Source organism: Pteronotus mesoamericanus, unplaced genomic scaffold (assembly GCF_021234165.1).
Source record: "Pteronotus mesoamericanus isolate MK-2021 breed Mesoamerican mustached bat unplaced genomic scaffold, CSHL_Meso_final scaffold_533, whole genome shotgun sequence".
In the NCBI taxonomy this organism is placed as follows: Eukaryota; Metazoa; Chordata; class Mammalia; order Chiroptera; family Mormoopidae; genus Pteronotus; species Pteronotus mesoamericanus.
Window position 1 is genome coordinate 2,200,716 of NW_026555320.1, and position 19,336 is coordinate 2,220,051.

Genomic DNA, 19,336 nt, shown 5'->3' on the forward strand with positions numbered 1-19,336 from the left:
CAGGGAGAAACTGATTAGGTGGTCTCTGAAGCATACACCAGCCATTTCATCAAGAGTTCTGGTTCGGAGTTAAACAAAATGCCACACCTAATGGACCAGGTTTTTACAAAGTCCTGATCTTGGGATGAAGAAGCGTGAAGGGAGACTGGCGGCCCCAACGGGACCCAGAGACTGGTGAGTGACCAGAACGGTGAGGGGGTGGGGGAGGGATAGGCGGGCAAGGCCGGCTTAGCTGTCTTCCCCTCCCTCCTCTGATGGAGTCACCTTTTAAAGGCCGCTTTCTGTATGCCTGTGGGGGTTCTCTCTCCCTCTATCATTTGTTCCTTCAATATTTTAACATGAAGCCTACAAGGAAAACAACACATTCAAGGCTGGTATTAAAAGATTAAATAAAAATAATAACAAGCCTTATGCTCTGGTCAGCACACTGTCCTTGGTGAATAAAATCTTCCTTTGTGGAAGAGGAATCACCTCTCTTGGTAGGTGGTGTTCATTCAGGGTGTGACACTCTGCTTTCACAAGTGGGGACAGTAATTACTTCCTAATAATGTGTTACAAGTAAGTGCCTTCCCTCGGAGGCGTTACTGCTTTAAGGACTTGATCTTACTGTCCTTAAAAGTGTATGCCGTTGCATTGCATGACTGCAGATATGATGCCTAATTTCTAATGAGTTATTCAAAATCACTCAAGAAAAAGCAGGACAAATGGAAACAGTATAATCAAAACCTCTGGAAAATGCAGTTACTATAGATGCATACAAGTAAACTATAATCAGATGTTGAACGTGAGGTCTGATAACTGATTTTATGTTGAATAGAAGTCTTTTTAAGTATTTTTAACATGTAATTTAAAAAATATTCAGGAAACTGAATAAAGATGACAGCCGACTCCCCGTATCTGTGGAGATCTGTCCCAAGGCCCTGGTGATGCCTGAAGCTGCGGACAGGACCGCGTCCGGTATCTATTGTTTTTCTCTTGCACACACACACCTATTCTCTTACAGGAACCACGCTACAGCCTCTCTTTGGCACATCCGAACTGCCAGCATCCCCACTCTTACACTTGGGGACTAATTATTAAGTACAACAAGGGTGACTTGAACACAAGCACCGCGATCCTGCGACAGCCGATCGGATCGCTGAGTATGGGCCGGGAGCGCACACAGCCGGGTATCGCGGGCCAACGGACTGACCCACGTCCCCGGCGGGGCGCTGTGGGACCGTGTAGGAGTTCCTCATGCTATGCAGAATGGCGTGTAATTGAAAACTTAGGAATTGTTTCTTTCTGGAGTTTTCTATTTAGTATTTTCAGACGAAAGTTGACTACTGGTAACTAAAACCATGGAGAGCGAAACCGTGGCTAAGGGGGAAGTACTGTGCATTTATTCTGAACCCAAGTACTTTCTCAACTGTTGAAGTACAGGGTGTACTTGACTACTCCACCAGGCCCCTTAAAAGTTATGCTGCAAAGAGTGTCTGCAGCTCCACTGGTAAACACAGCACTTAGACCAAAGAAGTTAAACTCTCACGTTCACTGTTGATTTTCATCGAAAGTGTTAAAAATCTTGCCTATAATAGATGGTATTTACATTTCCAAAGCATTCATATATTTGATGATCAAACAGAGAAAATGAATTAGGTTTCATTTTTAAAAATAAGTTTTATTCATAATAACTATCCTTCATAACACTATATTTATATTTACCCTGGGGAATGCACAAGTATGGATACTGCTGGCTTTAATATTTATTAAAGAGGTGTACTCTTTATACTAATAAAGGATAAGACTGTTCTTCCCACTCTAAAAATCTCTCCTCTACTGTAAAGAATTCTCGGCACATTTGAATGATAACTCTGGAGCGTTCGACGGAGAGGAGTTTGGGACAACTGACCAGGGTTAGTGGGTTTTCTCTCTTCTCAGACAACTGAAAACAGGCACTGTAGTTTTAAATAGTAGAAGCAAAGTCTAAACATTAGAAAAATAGAGACAGGGACTATGACAAACTGCTTCAGAATACATGCCTGAGGTGAGGATTAGTGTGTACGTTCAGGTTGTGTGTGGCAGTTTCACAGGCAATCTTCTCAGTCTCTAGTCTTCAGGTTCATATCTGGAAAGAGATATAAATTAAGAGCAAAATATCATGATACTTTTTGTTGTTGTCATTGTTTCCAAGCAGGTTTACTTAAAAACATCTCCCAGTGACTAAACCAGGGACATACGTTCCCCTTTCAGTCACGGCTGTGGCAGCCGTCGGATGTATATAAAGCGTGACGGCGAATCAGAGGGGATTTCTGAAGCAGGGAGGGTGGGCCCCTTAGCTGCTAAGATACCCTCAGACTCAAGCCTCTATACCTGGCAGTTAGAGCCACGACAGCACAGTAGAATTTCAGTAATTGCCTAAAAGGCCAGATCAGCACCACTAGCTGATACTGCTGTGTGAGGAAAGGTTAACAAGCCCCCTTCTCAAAGGGCAAATCTGATCTTGGATTCACCTCCTAGCTGTTTCCCTGAAACCCTAATGAAGGTAAAATGTCAGCCATTTCCAGAAGAAACCGCTGATGACAAAAATGACCTTGATGAGTAGACTCCCCCTGGACCAGGAGGACTGTGGGCAAACTTGAAGTCCTGGGCTGGCCAAAAAGTCCATTATGTTTCTTCTGTACACAGCTGCAGTAGCACTTAGTTGCCTTGAACTTCATTCGAAACAATTTTGTTAGATTGTATTGTGACAGCTGTCATATCGGCTGTGCATTAAAAAAAAAAAAAAAAAAAACTACCAAAATTGGTGAATTTTTGTGTGGCCATTTTAATATTGAAGATGGAAGAAAATATGCAACATTTTGGGCATATTATGCTTTAGTGTTTCAAGAAAGGTAAAAATGCAACTGAAATGCAATAGAGATTTGTGCAGTGTATGGAGAAGGTGCTGTGAATGATCAAACATGTCAAAAGTGTTCTGCAGCTGGTGGGGTCTGTAGGCTGGCTGTTGGGGTGGTGGACAAGGAAGAGGACCCCACTTTTGAGGAAGAAAATGAAGAAACTAGAGGCGGCGCAGAAGGTAGACAGGGTAAAAGTAAGAGACTTTTCCCTAAAGAGTCACGATGTGTGAAGTATAGTTTGGGGATGACCAGAATCCTTATGCTGAATTGGTGGATATTCTGGAAGACCTGTCACAGAGTTCTTCACTGGAATGACTCACAAGGCAGTGTCAACTGGAAGACAAGGGCAGGTACAAGTTATCGTCTTCTTGACACGAAAGGATCCAAGGAAATTTGCTGAAGACTTGGTTACTAAGAATGAAGAACTGCAATGAGCTAGAAAAGCATCTGATGAAGCAAACTATGGATGTTGGCAACTTTAGTGCTTTCTGAAGCTTCATTACCTTCTGGGGAGACTGTACATGAAAATAACCTGTATGGACCTGGCTGATGTGGCTCCGTAGAGGGAGCACCGGCCTGTGAACCAAAGGGCCACCAATTCAATTTCCAGTCAGGGCACATGCCTGGGTTGCGGGCCAGGTCCCCGGTAGGGGGCGCACAAAAGTAAACCACACACTGATGTTTCTCCCCCTTTCTCCCTCCCTTCCCCTCTAAAAAATAAAATAAAATCTTAAAAAAAACAAAAAACAACTAACACCCGTATGTTTTACATAGTAAGGTCCTGACAACTAGCCATGTAAGTGAAAGATGAAGCACAGAATTTCCCACTTTTATTTTCATGTCTTTAACTTCGGAGTGATAGCTGAGCCTTTAACTGCCTGCCATGACACTATGGTGCCTGAATTACCTATTGGGTTTTAATGACCACAATAAGTTGAAGGACCTTGCAAACCATGCAGAACCTTCTGACTTTTGATTGTCTAAACAATGAAGCAGTGTTTGTGTATTAGGTGTATCTGTCCATTGTAGGCTATGCTATTTAATGTGCAGGGTTTAAATGGCACCGTTCACTTTATGATAGCTAAGACATGACAGCTAAAACTCTCAAGTTTTCAGACCACAGTAGTCTGAGTGGCTAGTAAAAGATAGTGAAATGGTTTGTGTTTCTTTTAAGGAGAAAACGATAGGAGAAAGTAGTCTTTTATAGTACTGTTATCTGTCTTAAGGTAATAATTTCTTTTAATATCCTTTCCGTTTGTTAAAGAGAGGGATTTTGGGGAGGCAGAAGCTAAGTTTCACAAATACTTCTGTGTTGAAGGCTTTTTCATTTAAAGCCTTTGGGCTTATAATATACTATTTGTCAAGTTTTAAGGGAACTCATTTTCCCAGGTTAGATTTCCTTTCTAAATAAAAATAAATTTTTCAGTAATAGGAATGGCACTGCTTAAAAAGCTGATGGCAGGATAAGCATTTGGGTGGTGTTTGATGAACATTCGTTAGTGCTTGTTCATTGTGGAAATGTGAACTTGACTAAAACCATATGCGTCTATGGAAACTACTAGATCAGGGTATATAGGCTTTGTGCGTATTTAGCTTATTGTATTAAATTATCGTACTTAGCTTAAAATAAGGATTAAAACTGCATTTAGAGAGGAAAAAAAGTGTTTTGCAAAGTTCCCTGGTACCATTGACATTCTGGCCAAATACTCTGTTACTGTGGAGCTGCCTTAGGCATTGGGAGATGTTTAGCAGCACCCCTGGCCTCTACCCACTAGAAGCCAATAGCAGGAGAGAGATGACATACTTAAAATATACAAATCAATAAAGTTACTGGCGAGAATGAAAAATGTGTCTTTTATTTTATGTAAGAGATGTAATGGGCTTTTTGGCCGAGCCAATACGTGGTGGGAGCCCCGACTCTGGGCCTCCCTCTGTGCGGTGAGCTCCAGTCACCACGCCTGTCCCTGCCTGGGGAACAGGGCCGCCAGACAAGAGGCCCTGGTTCCGTGGGAGCGCGGACCCCTTGGCGTGCTGGCTCTGGCACGCTCCTGCGTGCATCTCACTCTCCTGCACCTGGACTGTCACTGAGGCTCAGTACGGCCAGGCCCCGGACGCTGCAAGGGCGCCACGGAGGAGAAGTGCCCAATGCCGCCCTGCGGGCCGGCTGTTTTCCCGGGCGATACCCCACGACCAGAACCCCCTGCCGTGCGTGGCCTGCTGCAGTCGTGTGTGAGTAAACAGGTCTAGTGGAACCTAAAAATCCCGGCGGGCGCTACAGACGGGGACAGGCCAAACAGCTGTCCTCGAAGGCAGGCTTCCGAGCTAAATGAGTGAGCAACCACCCACCGGCCTGCCCTCTCTGGACACAAGCTTCAAATTAATGAAGAACAGATGCCAGCCCAGCTGGAGGCAGAGCTGAGAGGCTGACAGATCAGCACCGCTTACTTTGCCAGTCGCTTCCTCAGGTCTTTAATTTGGTCATTCTTCTTGGTTAGCATCTCTTTCATGTTTCGATAAGCTGCTGTTTGTTGGAATTTCTTCTCTAATTCCTGCAGGGAAAAATTTCCAATACTAAGAAATAGGTAAGGAAAGAATTAATAAATCTGATGAAAATGTGTATTTTTTGCTCTAATTTTACTGATATTCTGCTTATATTATTTTGTAATTTCTTTTATAAAACATATAAAACTAAGAGTATCCAAACTCTAAAAATACATTCTTTCAAATGAGAAGCCAGTTAAATAGTAATATGTCTCCAAATATAATGTTAGCAAGTAACTCAAACATACTATGCCCTACACATGGGAAATCTATTTGAGACAGTAAACTAATCTTCAGGTGTAATAAGCATGACCTTTTTCCAAATCCCAAAGCAGCGTCAATATTTTAGGGGGACTTTTAAATTACTTACATCTTTGCTCCCAGATTCTTAAGTGTCTAATCCCTAAAGTGAAGTACCCCATCCACTACATAGAATCCTTTAAAAATAGAAGCCACCATCCCGCTGCCGGGCTGGAGGGACGGGCAAGGAGGGCAGCCGCTGTGGAAGAATCTCCTACCACACCACAGGAAGGAGTGCAGATTTTCATTATCATGGACATTTAGTGCCAAAGGTGGCAGAATCTCAGTGCCCAGAAGCAGTCAACCTTCGAACAGACCTTGGTTAACACCTTGAGAAAAAACAGCACCCCGCAGCTGCCCCACCCCGCCCGTAGCCGCACCCGTTCCTCTCACTGCGTCCACCGCCCGACTGGACATTTGCAGATGGACCTGACCTTCTCAGCCATGCTCAGCTGCTCCTGAACCCGGAGCAGGTCGTGCTTGGCTGTCGCGAGACTCTCCTCCAGGGACTTCTGGTTTTTGGTCTTGTCATTCAGTGTCTTCTGAAACTCGCTCTTTAAAGCAGCAACTGTGTTTTCCAAGTCACTCAAGTCCTGGGCCTTTGTGAAATCCTGTGAGAAATCACACGTGGTCATGAGTTCATGTGGACATCCTAAGCAGTGGCTGTGTTACATGGCGATTCCCTGTCGCAGGGGACGCAGGCAGGGGACGCAGGCAGGGGAAGCCGGCCGCCCTCCCCGGCCGGGCACGCCCCAGCTCGGCACGCCCCTGCTCCTGGGGCTGCCAGCACGCCCGGCTCACCTTCGGCCCTCCGTGCACGGTGACCTGCATGGGCCGGAGCACAGGGCCACCGACTTCCAAACACTTAAACTATGACTTATGAACGGCTGGGATTCAAAGAAAAACAGGAGAAAGCTGAGACCCTAAATCCGACAAGGCTGTGCATCTCAGAGTTGGGATGGCAAATGGGCTTTCTTTTGAAAAGTGAAGTTAAAAAAAATCCTGGTGAAGAAATTTAAATGATACACATGAAGAAGAAAATTAGTACATCTCTATCAAAAATTTATCTTTATCATTATTTACAATAAAACATGAGAGCCTAATTAATGCTTACTGATTTTATGGTTTGCAAGTTTACCAGATTTAAGTTTTTATATTAACACATATGCACGTTTGCATAGTTCGTCAGCATAATACAGCAGCTGGATCCTCTACCTGGATCTTGTTTTTGACTAAAAAAAATTTAAAACAGAAAGAAAAAGTTGTATTATTATAAGACAGGAAACTGGTCTGTAGCTGCTAAGTATGAAGAAGCAGCAGTAGTATCAGCAAAAGAAAAATTCCTTACTCATTTTTCATCAGGTCTTTAAAAAGATTTTGTTTCCTTGCAGGTAGTGAAGGCACGTATGCATTTTGTTTTTGCCAAAATCTTAAAAGCAAAATTGGAGTGAAGTACAAAAGGCTTTTCAAGCAAATTCATCACCTAAAAATGTTTGTAACTGTTTTACTTCTGGGAAATTACAAAGCTGTTCTGGAGTATTTTGCTCTGTTTTATAAATCTGTGTTCCTTGGCATATAATGATCAAAACTCCTATGTATTTTCCCATTTTTTTTTTTAGCCATAAAAGTACTATCCTATTTAAAAGATACCTACAGTCAAGTCTGAGATTTGCTTCAAAAAAACCAGGGGTAGAGGAGAGAAGCGGAGGTAAATATGCAATCAGACTGGCCATGCCCATGATTGGAAAAGCTGGGGGTACGTATACGCTTTTCTCTACTTTTGTACGTATTTGAAATGTTCCATAGAGAGGGGGTAACATAAGCCTAAAGAAGCAGGTCTTGGGATTGTCCGGTAGACGTTTCTAATGACAATACCAGCAGAAGAAAAGCCAGTGCTGCACTGAAAATTCCCTCAGAGGGCCGCGCTGATGCGAGGCCCAGGCAGCGGCCGGCCTCGCTGGGCAGGCCGCAGGCCGCAGGAGCAGAGCTGCGCGCGACGAGGTCCGGTGCCCAAGCGCCGTCGTGCTCCGGTGAGCCTGCACTTCACTGTGTTGCGCAAGTGCCACTACAAGTGGTCGGAGCTGAAGCTTTGTAACAGGAAAGTTGGCTCTATTTTATCATTTTGCGCTGAAAGCAAACTAAGTAATAAATTTGGTATGACTAAATCCACACGCAAATACAATTAACTAAAAAAACTCTCCCTTTCTTCCTTTTTTCCCATTCTAACAAGAATGTCAAAATGAAAGGTGGAAAACTTTTTAAAAATATATTTAAAAATCTCTTGCATGCCAATGAGCTCCCAGGCCATGGGAGATGTGACCTATCCCTGGCCCTGAAGGATGGACAGAGGGACGGGCGCTGGTTCTTAGGTGGCCTCCCCGGACAAGGACGTCGCAGCACAGCAGCGACAGCAACTGCGGGGTGGCAGGGCACAAGGAGCAGCAACTAGAGAGTAATGTTAAATTGGCAGCTCTACCTAGCAAGTGTGAAGGAGACAGCTAACACTTTGTCACCTTTTGGTTTCCATGCTCGAGCTGCAGGCTGTGCAGTGCGTTTTCCAGCTTTGACTTCTCCTGCAGCGTGGCCGTAGCCTGCAATGAGGTTTAAACAGAACCTGTTCAGGATTTAGCCTCTAAGTAGCTCTTTCAAGAAGTTTGTGAAAGTATTTCTCAGTTACCTGTATTTCAAGGGTCTTCAGCCTTGACTTCAGTTTTTCATTTTCATCTTGAAGTCTTAAAATTTCCTTTGTGAATAAATTCAAATTTTATTATTTTAGCCCAAGGTTTTGAAATCACTTGTTTCATTTGAAAATTTGATTTTTAAATTAAATTAAAATTACCTAATAGATAAAAGACCTGCATGTCCCGGTTACCGGTGACAGCCCACTTTTACCCCGCCCACCGGCCTCGGCGCCTGCGGGTCCCCTTTGGCTCTCGGACTCCCAACCCCTTCCCTCACGGTCTCCGACTTCCTTCAGCCCTCCACTCTCAGCCTTTTTCCAAAGTCTGCCCTCGCTCACCCAGCTGATCCTGGAACTCTTGGCTCCACTCTCAGCCCACACCACACCCCGCTGCCACTGTCCTGAAACACAATCGGCACTATCCCAGCAGCTGCGCTTGAGCCCTGGATGGTTCTGACTAAGCTGAAGCCAAAAGCCTTTGCTCGTAAGCACCTCTCTCCCTGGAGTCACCTGTCGGGCTCTCTTATTGCTACCACGCTCCGGCACACACAGCGGCCCAGTCCCAGAGGGCTGCCCGGTTCCGCTCGTGCCAGCCTACCCGCTGCCTCTGACGACTGCCGCTCTGCCCCCGCCGGCCGGGTCCCCATCTCCTCCCTCTGACCCTTAATCTGTCTTTACTCTTCAGCCCAGCTCGGACACTGCCTTACCCAACGGTCTGTCCTCAGCTGCCCCGCCACCCAGGACTGTGTCTCCCCTGCCACCTGTGGCACCTGGGGCAACACACGAGCATTTTCCTAACTCTGTTTCCAGAGTATTAGTTCTCCCTTCTCAGTGAGACTCTAAGGGTTTTGAGGGCCAAAGTCCATGTATTATACTGCTTTTCATCTAACAAAACCTAGCATAATGCTGACAATACAGGTCATGAAAAATATTTATTTGTATATTGGTAATTAACTTTTTATAAACTTCTAAATAAAAATCCCTTCACTGTTGTGACAAGTTATAAACTGCAAATGCCCATCAATAAATGATGTCCAGCCCTGGCTGGTGTGGCTCAGCGGACTCGTCACCGGATTGTGAAGTAAGGGGTTGCCAGTTCAGTTCCCAGTCAGGGCACATGCCTGGGTTGAGGGCCAGGTCCCCAGTGGGGAGTGAGTGAGAGGCAACCACACATTGAGGTTTCCTTCCCTCTCTTTCTTTCTCCTTTCCCCTCTCTCTGGGGATAAATAGATAAAATATTAAACAAAAAAAAATGATGTCCAAAGTTCTCTGCTCTTCACTTTGCCATGAAAAGATGTCATCAAGAGCTGCTGCCGTGGGGATGTGAAGGGCAACATAGGGAATATATTCAGTAATAGTGGGGTAACTACATACAATGCCAGGTGGATATTAGGATTATCCGGGGGGGTCACTCTGTAAGTTACAGAGACGTCTAACCACTATGCTATACACCTGAAACTAATATAAAATAATATTGAATGTCAACTGTAATAAAAAAATATATTTTCTAAAAAGAGCGCCTTCAGACTTTCTGAAAGGTAAGCATCCTCTCTTCTGGCCCACTGGGCACCACCAAGTAAAACATCCGACCGGGACTAACCACCCTCAGGGGCCCAGAGCCAGGACCAAGCCCCCCTCCCCAGCTTCTCCACTCCGGAGTTGGGCGGGAACAAGGGGACAGAGCGGAGGGCCCGCGTGTCCCAGAACGATGGCGGCGTCACCTTGTTCAGGAGTTCTGCTGTCCCGCCTTCGTTAAGTGGAGCGAGTTTCGGCTTCACGTTGTTCACGACGGGCTGAAGTGAAACACAGACACCAAGCTGGAAGCCCCACGGGGCAAGCCCTGCGCCACCGTCCAGCGCCCGCTCTTTCCGCGTGGGGACGCCGCGCAGACACACCCACTGGGGAGCCAGCTCCATGGGGGGGGGTTCTCCTTGGGGTGGTTCTCTGCTGTGTCCCAGCGCCCAATACAAATCAGACACAGAAACGAAGCCCATCCTCCTCCTAGCTTTAAAAAATATATATACAGATGGAAAGAGAGCGGGGGAAGACAAGAAGGAGGGAAGGTGCTCAAAACCAGAGCAGGCACAACCCCTAACATCTCAGGACTGGATTTGAAACGGTGGGAGCAGAACACCCTTCTGCACGGACCCAGGCTCCGGGAAAAACTGTCATAGTGATGGGGATCCCGGCGACTACACTACAGATGAAGAATAACGTGGCACGAACGTGCACAAAAGACAGAAGAACGCAGTCCCTCGGACCCAGAAATGTCTTAGCCAGAAACGCGGTCTGAGGGGTAACTGGAGAGAGAGAGAGAGAGAGAGAGAGAGAGTGTGTGTGTATGTGTCCGTGGGCTCTCCTCCGCAGCACTTCCTGCCCGACGCGGGGGTGTTTATGGGGCAATGGCAGGTGGGCCCTGCCAATGGTGAGAATGACCATAAAGAGACGTGGCTGGTAGCAGTCTCCACAGGACCGATGAGGAAAGCGGGGCTCCACCATCTCAGACAAAGTGCTCGAGGTCACGCGGCTCGGGAGGGCCAGGGCCAGGGTGCACAGCCGGCGTGGCCAGCCCCACACCCACGCTCCACGGCACGGGAGGGGAGTTAATACGGCCAGGAGCCAGGGGACAGCGAGGTGGGGTGGGGGCGGTGGGGGAGAGTGCGTGTGCGTGTGTGTGTGAGAGAGAGAGAAGACAAAAAGTTTTCCAGTTATTTACAAAGCTTTTCTTATTTTGCCTGAAAACCTGAGACAGTTTTTCAATTCTGCTCTTAAATCAGATGCTTTTCCGTGAAAGCTCCCACTCTCCCCTCGGAACGCTCTGTGTAACTCAGGGATTTTAAACGCTGGCTGTTAAGATACGGACTTAAAATGGCCAGAAATTACCTTTCTATTGGAAGATGTAAATTCTGCTTTTTCAAATTCTGCAACTTGTTCCAGTAATTCTCTTGAAGGTAAAAGCAGATATAAAAAAATATTTACTTAAAATACATTTTAAATAAAATCACACACACAGAATAAAATCACTGCACCAATCTATCACATGCCAGAGAGAACAGAGCAAGATGAACACGTCACCCCGTCAAAAACTCTATTTAGTTACTGACGGTCGAGAGTCCAAACACATGGCCTCGGCTATGAATCGCCCACAGCACTGGGGTCCCCGCCTCGGTGTGCGATGCAATCGCTGTGCTGCAGTGAGGGCGGGCGTGGGGACCCTGCAGTCAGCCCTGGATTTCTGAGGTGCTGTGGGGAGGCTGCTCTGTCATATGACACATGTCGTTAGCTAGCAGACATTCAAGAGAGGCAGTCTGATTTTAAGAGTGGCCTCGCAAAAATGGAACAATGGAAACTCAGGACACCTACTGAAAAAGTACGGTAGAGTCTCCAGAGAGACAGGTGGCCCAGGTGATGGCCCGGCTGCGGCCTCCGCCTGCAAAGGAGCCTGGGCCCGCGCTGGCCAGCAGTGCCCACAGATGCCCCGGGCCGCACTGGCTCCCGGAAGCGCTCCCCGAGTTCAGAGGTCGGTCGGTCCTGGTCTGCCGCATGACTTTTCTTAGAATGGGTTTCAATTTTGCTGATTTTACCATATTTTTTTAAATTGATGCATGCTTTGATTTTGTTTGGATTATAAATTTTTTTTTTACATTTCCTATTTTAAAGATAAATGTGTAATTTATAATGTAATTATTTAGAAGTAAACTTCCAATATTACTAGTGTGAAGTGATGGTATTGGAATTAGTTTTTCAAATGTTTCATACTTTCCTAGTCAACCGATCTCTAAAAACTTATTTTAATACTACTCAGGCTAACAAAGGTACTGTAAGGAATAGTTAGTAACAGCCTGAAAAGCAATTTGGTAAGCCCCAAATGCCCTTATAATATCCAGAAACAGTAGGAACAGAGAATTTTGACAAGGACATGGAGTGGCCCCTGAGAGATCCCTCAGGACCCAAAGCTTTGCTGCTGCCCCAGCCCCAAGGACAGCAGCAGTGAAGATGTTCAGCAACTTTGAAGAGCGCGCTTGGGCCGCTCCTGCCCGAGTCGCAGGCACGCACTTTGTTACCTGTTTTCGAGTTCACAGATATCTGTCTGGAGCTTGAGGTACCACTTCTCCGCCTGCGTGAACAGCTGCCGCAGCAGTAGCACGTTGGTGTGGGTGCTGTTGATGAGCTCAGACTCCACCTCGCTGTGGACCACAGCCTGCAGCCCGCGCAGGACTTCCGACACCTCGTCAGCGGTGAACGTCTCCTCCACCAGCCTGAAACGCAGCCATCCGAAACGTCCGCGTCAACAACGAGACCGTTCACAGGACAGGACTGCGACAGCCACGCCGTGACATCTAGGGCCTGACGGGGTCACTGTGACAATCTCTCTGGGAACTATACTCTTTATTAATAAAGAAGACTGAAATAATTTAAGCCAAATTAAATTCTGATGACCATTTAAACGATTAAATTGTGGCTCATTTTTCAAGTGTGGACATCCTTTAATGCAAGTATAAGCTCAGAGACATTTCCCCCAAACTATTCACTTTTTTTCTTTAATTTTCCAGTTTAAAAATCTTTTTTATTCCCCACTGAAATATCCTCTTATCACAATAATTTCAAAATTCACTTGGAAGATGGAATTTCTCCTTTCTATTTTTGTCTAGCATTTCATGTGAACTGTTCACATGGTAGTAAATGCCTCTGATAAAATCAATGTAATTATATATTGCTTCTCCTAGCAGTCTTAAGGTTCAAAAACCCATAAATATCCACTCCAAACCTAACTTCTCTTAGTTAAAGCTCCATGGACCACCGACCACTGCATAGCAGCAAACATCATCATCTACGGCAGCATTAAAAATCCATCTCCCTCCTAGTGTCTGGGCTGGGAGGGAACTTTGGGGCCAATGTCTTCAATTCCCTCACTTTACAGACAGGAACACAGGCTCAGAAGGTGGAGATGACATGCCCACGGTCCAACTGCAGGTGACAACCCCACAATCGTGTCCTGCTCGCTCAAGAACACGCCCCACAGCTGAATGCTGCAGAAAGCTTCTGGGCACACCTCCTCCTTTCAACGGGCCTCTCCTCTCCCCGCCTCCACCTGCCAAGTCCCCATCCAGCCAACGCTCAGAAGAGCAACGCCCCCGACCCAGGTCTACCTTCTCCCTCACTTCCAAAGGGACCTATTGGCGGGATTGCACCCAAGTCTAATCACAGTTATACTCAAGTTCATATTATTTGATTTACCATTCTTTAATGTCTCATTTAGGCTGCACAGTTTAAACACTTTGAAAAAACCAAAACTTGAACTCTTACCTAAATATATTCACAATCTTTCTTGTTCTTTAACAGAACACATCGGGTCTGCTTTAAAACAATCGGCTCTTTTTTTTGGCAACCTGGGTTCATTCTCAGAAGAGCCGTGAAGGCACACAAAGTGGGTAACGATGTGCCCTCACTGGCTGTCCCACTATCTCAACACACAACTGCTGCTCGGCTCTGCTGGGGGTGGGGACCCGGATGGCCAGATCAGGTTAATGAATGGAACAGGTAAGGTTGACAGCTATAGGTCTCTGCTACCCAGGGAAGCTTACGGCCGTATGACAGGTGCAGCCCGTTCGGAGGCCCTGACATTTCAGTGTGCCACAGCCTCATTCCAAAGTGATCTGAGGTCTTTTTTTTATTGTCTTCTTCTTTGGTTTCCCTATTCTCCAGATCAAACATAAATTTTCTATAGTCTGTCTTCCCGGCTCCCAATTCTTCAATATGAACTGCATAGGTGTTTTCTTGCAAATTGTCATATCTTATGGCTCTAATCTCTTAATTAGTAACCCAGGTAATTAAAGTTCTGGTATCTTTAACACAAGCCGATCGCTAATCCACAAGCGCCTCACGATTCCCTGGCTGCCCTCTGAAGCCTCGCAGCCCCTCAGCTGGGCGTACGTTTGATACGAGGCTGCGCCCTCTGCGACTTGACTTGGGTCCCGCAGCCCCCAAGGCCGCGCAGCTGCTCTCAGTGACCAACCGGCCCCAGTAATCCCAGCAAAGGTCTGTGTGGCTCAGCTGCGGCGGCGCCGCGCGGGCTGCCTGGAGGGACCCTGGTTCCCCCTGGGTTTCCTTCCAGTCTTCTGATACCTGCTCTCCTTCAGGTCCTGGAAGCAGGAATCCACAGTTTTGAGTCTCAAGCCTCTTCTTGAACGAGCGAAACGCATATAATTAATAACTTCATTTTGATGGTGCTCATTTAGGCCCAACTCTGCCTGAAAGAGAGAGAAGTAACTTTCTTGTGAGCCTTGAAGCTGTGACCAAGGACCCGACAGTGAGGACAGAAAGGGCACACCGCGGGGCGCTGCTCGCTGTCCACTCAGTTCAGTCCTCCCGTCTTCCCAGGCCCGCGGCTGCCCGGCTGCCCCGCCGGGGGCCCTTCCCAGCCCTCCTGGCAGTCGGGTGTGCCCACGTGACTGCTTCCCAGCCATGGATGTCAGCAGAAGACCCGAGGGCTCCTTCCAAAGCCTGGGCCTTAAGACAGAGGCTGGGCCTGTGTCACATCTGTTTCTCTGACCTGGGGAGGAGGTGGTGACCAGGTTGAACCATGCAGACAGCAACCATCCCCTAGGGGCTGGGGGTGCAGCAAGATGAGAGGGACCCGCATGTCTAAACGACTTCATGGAGGGGCTCCGACCCACTCACCTGAGATGAGCAGAGACACGGCTGTTACCTGAGAGGCGGAAATAAACCTCTACATTCTTTAAGCCGCTGTTTTTTGGACCTCTGTTACAGCACCTCAACCATACCCTCTCTAACACAGCTTTAAAAAAATAGATTTGGTTTTGACATAGCCATTCATTGGTCTTGCTTTTAAGCCAGATGACAGCCTGACAACTATGAGCTAGAGGGTAATGAAATTCTTTTCATTTCATAGCTATACTGAAAATTAAAGAAGAAAATTAAAAAACTGAACATCTTACGTAGGGGACTACATGAGTCAGGATTATTTGTATTTTAAGAATAACTGAAACTATCATAGCCTTCTTATGGGAGGCAAAGGTCTCACTTCTGAACCTTTTTCAGGCTCGCCCGTCACTCTCAGCACACGGGGCTGCCTCCAATGTTGCAGCGGCCAACACCACGGTCACCGGGCATGGTCTCCTTCACCACCCCTCCCGAAGCCTCACCCTGGCTTTTCTGTATTCACACACACCCGTGCCTCTTCCTGGCGCGCTCGATTTCCTTAGTGCATAAGTCAACAGGAGCCAGGACCCTGCCCATCTGATTCCGAGGCATACCCAGCACTCCCGTGGCGCCTGGCACTCAGCCGACATGTGCCCAACCAATGCCCCAAGGGCCGGGGGAGCAGTAAGATGAAAAGGACACGCATCCTTAAATGACTGCATGGAGTATTATCCCCTTTGACGGTCATTCCTTCCTGAGGCCTCAATGGTTCGCTTTCAAATTCCTCAGGGACTTTATTTAACCAGCTGTTCCCCCCTGTCAACACTCTGTTGGTTTCTTCTTCCCTAGACTATAGGGAAGACTATGCATCTACACCTCATTCACGCTAAAAAACAAAACCTGAGGTTCCCTCTAGTTGCCGCTGCTTTTCTCTACTTCTCTTCTACTCCTGCTATCCCCAATCTACCCTCTAGTCCTTAAACCTGTGTGCTACTCAAGCTGCTTTTGTAAAGCTCACCAGCAGCCTCTTAATTATTATACAAATCCAGCTCCATGGCTGATGCCTTGTTCTCAGCTGCTCTGCTCCTTTCCTTGGCTGCTAACCCCACCTTTCCTTCTTGATCTCATCTGTAGGCTCATCTTCTTGGGCTTGTCTCTTAGATGTCTAGATTTCACAGGGCCCTGCCCTGGGACCTTTGCTCTTCTCTTTCCGTATCCTCTCCCTGATGACATTATCTATCTCAAGGTTTCAAGGTTACCTATGTGCCTATGACTCTCAAGTCCAAGATGCTGACCTACAGATGTGTGTCCCCAGCTGTGGATGAACAGCTCCACCAAGTCTTTGTCTTACCCCCAACACTGTTTTAAATTATTTCTAAAATTTGAGATGTGAAAGTTTAATAATTTAAGAACTACCTAAGATATTATAGTGCGCCTAGTATGGTGCCATGTGCAGAGTTAAGTGGCCTGTTCATCTCTGTTAACTATATTCTGTCCTGTCAAGCAGAGTTAAGACTGTCCTAAGACTAAGAAGAAAAAAATTACTCAAACTGAGAAGGACGAACTTTAAGACAAAAGACAACGTTCCTTTCAAATGGATGGGCATAAAGAGAGGGAGCAGAATGGGCAGCGGAATTCAGGGAGGAACAGGAAATGCCATTCACAAACCTTTACTTCCCCGTATGCATACATGTTCACTACATGTACATGAATCAAATCATTAGAGAAAAAGACATAGGTTGGCATGTGACACAAGTAGACAAAGCACTGGATTAAACGCCAAGTTTAAGTCTAGCTATGCAATTATTTGTGACCAAGCCACTTGACCTTGTTGATACCAGTTTTGCCAGTTGTTAAATGAGAGGTAGATATGATGATCAGCTCTAAAATATTTAGAAATAAGAAATACCCAAATAGGGAAGTCAGAATGTTAGAGTTTTGTTGCAGAAATATTTTATTAAAATAATAATTAAAATAAGCTAAAAAACATACCAGAGCATTGCCAAGCCAATGTCTTTAACCTGTGCCATAAAGGGAGGGTAGGAGGGGCGAAGGTACCAGAAATGGTTCCTTGTTCTTGACTAGTCTCAAAAAATCCATGTACAATTTTAAGATGAGAAGTGTAAGAAAGTGCAATGATAAAAACGAGCACACTCTAATAAAATCTAACATATATTGAATGCTTAATATTTTAACAGGTCCTGAGCTATTTATTTTATATGCATTAGCCCATTTATCATTTTAACAACCTGAATTATTGTTATATCTTCTATTTACTAATGAAGAAACTGAGCCTCAGTTGTTAAGCAAATTGACAGAAAGCAATGACAGAAGACAGAATGGAAGCAGGTGTCTTTTTGGGGATGCGCATGTGGCATCACCATTATCGATTTTTCAACTTGACCTCGATATTTTATTGAAATCAAGAGAAGGCGTGGGACAGGCTCTAAGATCAAGAAGGGCCGGGAATGGTCTGCGGTGCTCACAGCTGTATCATCAGCTGCAAGAGCGTGCTTGGATTACAGTGCGGGCTAAGTTAGGAATTCTGGTTGCTGAGGTATTTCAGGATCCCATTTCAGTGCGGCCCCCAACTCTGGTTTCTTCCCTTTTTCTGAACACTTTAGTACTGTGCAATATTCTCAGTATCGTTTTAGCATACCGGAGAACGGGGCCTCTTTTCAACAGAGCAGGACAAAAGAAATGTCACCCAAGTTCCCTCAGCAGTAAAACGGTGGGCTTGGGTTCGTAAAGTCGCTCTCGCATCAGGAGGCTGGATTTAATCACGTTCTCCCTCCTCGGCTTGTTAGCACATTATCGCTTATGTTACCAAAGCGGGGCGGGGGTGGGGCGGGGCGGGGTGCGGGACGGTGGGAGCAGTGTGTGTGTACAAACTTGGCGTTTTTGGAAGCAAATGAGAATCCCGCCCTTAGCCTTCTGCTAGCAGCCGGGTTCCCCAGCTCATTCAACTATTGCCCGCGAGGTGTGACCTGGCCCTGGCATCCCAGCCAGAGGCGAGTACTATCGCGATGCGGCGGAGCGAGTTGTTAGAGGAGGGCTTCTTCACCTAGGACTATCCCAGAAGGGCTTCGGCCGAGGTTAACTGAGCCTCCGCACTCGGCGCGGCCCCCCTCCTCAGGGAGGCCCAGGGTCGGGCTCAAAACCGCTGCAAGTCACGCCATCACTCCGGGGCCCCGCTGTAGGTCTCCAGCCCCGGCCAGTGCCCAGTCCCCGGCGCGGTGGGGCGCCAGCGGGCCGGCTACTCACCATGGCGGCGGGCGGGAGTCAGCAGCCTTCGGGAGAGGTGGAGGCCTGGCGGAGCCCCGTTCAACCCGGGGCAGCCGAGGGAGGTTGGACCGTAGCGGATGGGGAGGGTGGGCGGGTTGTTTAGAAGCCTCCGGTTGCTAATGGGAACAGAGGCACGTGACCCTGGAGTCATGCACTTTTATTGGACCTTAAGATCACGCAACAGGAAGTGCTTCGTGGCCGGCCCCGCCTCTGTGTGCGTATTGGCTTCCAGGGCCAGGAAGTCCCGCCTTTTCGCGCCACGACGTCTTGCAGGGGCTGGCTGCCGTTGCCAAGGGTGACGGGGCAAGAGAGTGCCTGGGGACTCTATGCTGTAGCGTGCGGTAGAGCCTTGAGTCAGATTGTTGCGAAAGTTTTCTTGGCGCCCCGAGGGCCAGGGCCACGGCCTCGGTGGCCGACTTCCGACCCTTGGACGGTCTCCTGGGACGTCGGGCCCCGCCCCCCGGCGACTTCCTTTACTCTCCAGGAGTTCTTACTTGGCCAAGATAGGTTGACCGCACTAGCGATGCCAGGTTCCTCGGTAGAGCATTGAACGACCCTTCCTCCCCATCCCACCTTTTTTTTTTTTACTTTTATACTCCCGTTTTAAAAAAATAAATAAATAAAACACCCTTTTTTTCCTTAAAAAAAAATCTCTAACGAAGTCTATGAAGGATTAATGAATTTCAAGCTATTGTGCTTAAAATCACCAGGGACGCTTGTTGAGAGAACACGTCGTGGCCTCACCCCCAGAAATTCTAATTAAGTCTAGCTTGGGTCCTTGGAATCTGCCATCTTCACTGACACTCTAGGAGTGACCATGGACTATTCTTTAAGGTGTAGGATGACATAAACTATTGCAAGTACCAGGCGCTTGGGGCTGAGTGGGCGAAAGTCATCAAGTGGGCATGGGCCATTGAGTAGGCATTTCTGCAGGCTCCGAAGACAGAAACGTGAACGAGACGCAGTCACTGGGCAGGCATTAGTAAGC

At 47.0% G+C, this 19,336-nt stretch overlaps 1 protein-coding gene and 1 pseudogene across 1 annotated transcript; one reads left to right on the plus strand and one right to left on the minus strand.

Moving 5' to 3' along the window:
* Positions 1–1,697: 1,697 nt before the first annotated feature.
* LZTFL1 (leucine zipper transcription factor like 1) lies at positions 1,698–18,429 on the minus strand. The gene is made up of 10 exons (XM_054594791.1): positions 18,328–18,429; positions 14,527–14,651; positions 12,465–12,659; positions 11,284–11,344; positions 10,122–10,193; positions 8,398–8,463; positions 8,234–8,311; positions 6,155–6,331; positions 5,325–5,428; positions 1,698–2,107 (listed from the first exon to the last, which is right to left on the minus strand). Exons 1-10 carry the CDS (start codon positions 18,328–18,330, stop codon positions 2,089–2,091), a joined length of 900 nt encoding a protein of 299 aa, XP_054450766.1. The 5' UTR covers positions 18,331–18,429; the 3' UTR covers positions 1,698–2,088.
* Positions 2,559–3,361, plus strand: LOC129087639 (transcription initiation factor TFIID subunit 13-like; annotated as a pseudogene).
* Positions 18,430–19,336: the final 907 nt, after the last annotated feature.